This window comes from Aegilops tauschii, chromosome 1, assembly GCF_002575655.3.
Source record: "Aegilops tauschii subsp. strangulata cultivar AL8/78 chromosome 1, Aet v6.0, whole genome shotgun sequence".
Lineage (NCBI taxonomy): Eukaryota > Viridiplantae > Streptophyta > Magnoliopsida > Poales > Poaceae > Aegilops > Aegilops tauschii.
In genome coordinates, this window is record NC_053035.3 from 454,030,566 (window position 1) to 454,035,631 (window position 5,066).

Consider the following 5,066-nt stretch of genomic DNA (forward strand, 5'->3'; position numbering starts at 1 on the left):
GACGTGGCAGGCGTGCCCGGGCGCCCCGTATCCGCCTCATATTTGGGCTGGATATGGGGGTGCCGGTCAGCCCGTGCGTTTGAGGGGCTGTCTGGGTCAAAAAATCATGACCAGATAGTGACTGGACGCAATGGCGCAGCTAGAAATATAAAGTTGGGCGGGCCAGACTGAGATTGATGCTTAATTAGGCTAAAATCTTGTAGTGCTTTGTATTCATGGGGTGATCCTATGTATAGTTTTGTAATTTTGCTAAAAGTCCGGGCGGGCCATGGCCTATTCGCCCACAACGTAGCTCCGCCGATGACCGGGCGGCACCCGAGTGTATGAGACGGGTTTGAGAGGTCTGGTGGGTAGATGCTGTAAAGGCTGATGAATTATTTGCATATTTTCCTCGAACGACTAAATCCACGAGCTCCCACGTTGTAAAGCGGGACCTTCTCCGACAAGGAGGTCCCACGACCCGGCTTGCTCTGGCAACTTGTGCACGTGTCCCCACCGGATTGGCTGCGCCGGCTTCAAGACGGCGACCTCGTCCCAGAATCTTCGCGGTAATATGCCCACTGGACGACTGGAGCTCCGACGTGCTCCATGGAAATCCCCAGACTGCCCGTCGCTGCGCGCCCCGCAGACTCGAGAAACATCAGGGGCATTTCGGACTTCCGTCCAGTGAGGTGTCTGTCAGTGCTGAGCCCCCACGCAATCGCCACGGCCACACCAGCTCCTCCGTTCGCGCTCACTCGCGGGGTCCTCCGGCGGCGATGCGGAGCAGCAGCCATGGAGGCTCTCAGCTCCAGCCGCTTCTCTAGCGCTTTCCCCAGCCTCCTCGACCACGTCCCCAAGGCGCCGAAGCCCCCGCGCCACGGCCGCCGTCGTTGTCTCCAGACGCTAGCCTCCGCGCCCGCCGATGCCGCCGCGCCGTGTCCCTCGTCCTCGCCGCCGCTCTACCGGATCCTGGCCGCCGCGCTGAGGGGAGGGCGCGCGCGGGGGGAGCTGCCCGACCTGGCTGCGGCAGGAGGAGGAGGCGGGGCGGGGATAGGGACGCTGCTGATGAGCACGACGGCGGCGGCGGTGACCAAGGCGCGGGAGAGCCCGTACCTGCTGGCGCTTGCGGCGAACCCGACGTTCGTGTCGGGGATGGTGGCGTTCGCGGTGGCGCAGGCCGCCAAGGCCCTGCTCACCTCCGTGGTGGAGCGGCGGTGGAGCCTGCGGACGCTGTGCAGCTCCGGGGGCATGCCCTCCTCGCACTCCGCGCTCTGCACCGCGCTCACCGCCTCCGTCGCGCTCTGCCACGGCGTCGGCGACGCGCTCTTCCCCGTCTGCCTCGGCTTCAGCCTCATCGTCATGTACGACGCCACCGGCGTCCGGCGCCACGCCGGGATGCAGGCCGAGGTGAGCTCGTGCTGCTTGAATTTATCCATTCTGTGATCTGTATTTCGTTGCACCGTAGGTTTTATTCTGCCAAATGTTGTGTTAGATGAGCAGAGCTCACTGTATAAAGTGAAGCAGAGTTCAGAGGATGGATGAGTTTGAGCTCATTGTTGTTTGGGGAGTAGAATGTTTTCCAGTTCTGTCAACGGGTGGACGAGTTTGAGCTCAGCTCACACCTCTGGGCATCCATGCCATCCTTCACCGGGGATAAACTGTCAAATGTTCGGTCCATAATGGTGCTACATGCCGTTTCATACTTTCATGCTAGATTTACTAGGATTTTTGGGATTCTACCAGTTGTTACATTGCATGAATGCGTGCACAGTTTGAGGATCTAGATTGATACTAGCTAGTCTGTTATTAAGCTTGTACTCTTGTTCTTGTTACTCTGCTTTAGTTGATTTAGTGTGATCAAATTTTGCTGAATGTTAAGACTTGAGCTCAAGGAAGTTCTCAGCCCATTGTCTGGTGTACATCCAGGACTAGATTTCATTTTATTCGGATTGCTTGTATGTTTTCATTGTTAGACAGGTCTAACCACCCTCCTTTGAAAAATGAAAACTGATTGTTCATATGTGCAGTACAATTGAAAGTTTGAAACTGCATTTGGAATGGGGACCATGATTTGCCATCTTTGCGAAACTATTTTGGTTGTATTTTTTTACTAACTACAGTGCAATTGCACTGCATATCTTTTTATATATAGCTAGATAATATCAGTCTCAGGGTCTTGGATTGGAAATCCTGTCAAGTTAGCTAAATTGCAGAAGTCAGTCAGTTGTTTGATGCCTTGACTCGAATTCTGAAAGATTTCATGCATGGCTTGTCTCTTTTGGTGTACAAGACTAAACATGCTGTTCTTTATCAATACTATCTATATCTATATCTATACTACTATATAGCGTACGAGTTTTGAATGTTTGGATTCACGCGTTAAAATGCATTTCTGGCCGTTCATTGGGCTTCATCCGACGGCTTTATAGTGCAGGGATTCGCTGGTACAGTGTTATCTGGGTCCTTCCAGAAACATCGATCGTTTAGCGCCGAGTAAACCCCACTGCATGTCGGTTCGTGGAGCAAGCTGTCACCGTGCCATATTGGCCTCGCCTGGATCTGTACAAATTGTTTTTATAGTACACCCACATAGCTACATGGCCTGGGTGGTCAGAGAAACAAGTGGGATCCGTACCACTAAGTCTGACTGGAGGTGAAAAAGTAGAAGGATAGAAAGTAAAAAGTAAACAAGTCAAACCAGGTGCAGCCCGCACATACTTCTTTTTTAGCCTGCACATACGGAGTAGGATACAGGGCCTCACTGCCGCATTCTGGGTGGAAAGCTGTAGTAAATGCCACAGTGAAATATAGCAGGTAGGCACTACCTAAACCTAGGTATATATGAGCCTGTTTTTTTTTACTAAATTTTAAACATGTTTGATAATGTCAAAAAGTACATACACAAAATCACGCGTACATCTTCGCGAAATATGTGCGGGAGATAAAATTTTATAAATAGTTGCCTTTTTATTTTGCCTCCGTATAAAAGATAAATTTTAGTGCTTCTAATAGCGTTTCACAACACATTTTTTTTTGTCTTTTTTGCACATGCAAAAAAAGTTGTTTAATTCTTCCATGAAACTTTCTATTAGCACGTAGAACATGGTGGAGATGATTGCGTGCAACTTTTTTTTCTTCAGAAATTTGTCATTTAGAAATGTGTTTTTCGAAATGGGTTCATATGTAGTTTTTTCATAATGTGTTTTCCGAAGTGAGCTATATGTACTTTTTTTCATAATTTCTTGTCATTTAGAAATGTGTTTTTCGAAGTGGGTTCATCTATGTATTTTCCGCAATAGGTACCCCAATTTTGTGCAAATTACATATTGATGTGATAGTGATTGAGTAAGAACATGAGAAGCTTTCTTATGCTAATTCTGAGTACATGCACAATGGACATTTGTTTCATTTCTCCATCATTTTCATGACTTATTTTCACCAAAATCACTCTGCAATGTAAAGACGCGCATTGCGCGTGCATGCATACTAGTAGACTTTAGTACCCATAATGGATCAGGTCACCAGTTTATAAGTTTGCTTGTTGGTTTATGATTCAGGGTGGTAACTATTATGATGCTGTTCATAAATCTGTAGTGACTAGCTAGCAGCTCAAATTTGAACTTCTGCCATTCCATTGCTTTGTTGATACACCACACCTCACCTTGCACTAACTGGCTGTAATATAGGGCTCGGGTCAGTCAATTTTTTAAATTAACTCAATTAAATCACAAAAACTTTGAGCAACTAACTTGCAGAGTTCATGACACTGAATAGGTTATCGCATTCTGAGTTCATGACACTGAATTGGCACTTCTAGAGCATCAACCAAACACGCTCAAAGTCTCTCGGTTTGGTTTCGGATACATACAGGCCTAGTGACTAAACTTGCTTTTCTTTGGCACCTCCCACCCTTCAAATATCGTGGCTACATCATTCCTGCATATGAGCGTCTGTTGTTTGCCTATTATTACATACCTGAAATGTGTGCTCTATGTTGATGATGATGCAGGTACTCAATAAGATCGTTGAGGACCTGTTCCAGGGCCACCCGATCAGCGAAAGGAAGCTCAAGGAGCTGTTAGGGCACACCCCGTCGCAAGTCTTCGCCGGCGCATTTCTGGGCATCTTGGTGGCCTGGTTCTGCTGCCAGGGTTGTATCGGTGCCATCTGATGTTGACGTTGTAGTATGTGTGACTGCTTCAGAAATGGAGTCATTTTGTACCATCATTGGGGGAAAACATAGGTGCTTTCTTGGGATAATGTTGGATGTACATAATTGTATGGATGGTATCACCACTTCTCAATTCATAGTTGAGGCTTTGGTCTGATTTGAGATTTATATGGTTTTGGTAGTCCTGCCTGCTCTGGATGACTAAACAACAAGAATCAAAGCTAGTAGTACATAGAGAAGTGAGTTTTAGCGCGCTCGTATACCATCCTTTTGAGGCGCTTTTCCCTGGAAAATGGTGATATTTGCCGCATCGAGTCTCCGATCTGACCTTTGCTTCTTGCTTTTGTATCAGAAATGCTTTCTACTTCCCTTTTTGTTAACTTACTACTGCATATAGGCATTTTGCCTAGCCGATCGTTGCATGCTGGCCACTACTAGCCAGGGAAATTAAAGAGGCAGAGGAGATTCAACCACCCAAAGCCTCTTGGCGTTGACGTTCTTGTGGTTTGTCTTCGAAATTCTTCAGTGATGTTGTGCTTTTACCTAAGAAAGTGAAACCATTTCGTACTTCAAAGCCCTTTGACTGCATGAAAATGGCACATAAGGACATTTTTATAAGGGCATCTAATGCCAGAGTGGTAAATTTGAGCAGGCTTGGGAATTAGGGGTAAATCCGAGCAGTGGGTTTGAGTTGAGGGCTAAAATGTAATTGGCCTTATTTTATATTAATGTATCTCTTCAATTCATTGTTCATATTTTCACTTCTTTGATTGGTGCTCATTTGAGTAGGGAGCGTATTCATCGAAAGTATTGTTATGATACCAAGCTCATATGAGCTCGGGTGAACAGTAAAATCAAAAAAATAATATAGAAAACAACCGATTTTTTTGTGTGAAACTTTCACAAATGTTTT

At 46.7% G+C, this 5,066-nt stretch overlaps 1 protein-coding gene across 1 annotated transcript; it reads left to right on the top strand.

Annotated features, from left to right (window-relative positions):
* The first annotated feature begins 670 nt into the window (after positions 1-670).
* On the top strand, positions 671-4,321 carry LOC109748692 (uncharacterized). The gene is made up of 2 exons (XM_020307714.4): positions 671-1,389; positions 3,992-4,321. The coding sequence occupies exons 1-2, from the start codon at positions 775-777 to the stop codon at positions 4,151-4,153; spliced, it is 777 nt and encodes a 258-aa protein (XP_020163303.2). The 5' UTR covers positions 671-774; the 3' UTR covers positions 4,154-4,321.
* The last annotated feature ends 745 nt before the right edge of the window (positions 4,322-5,066 follow it).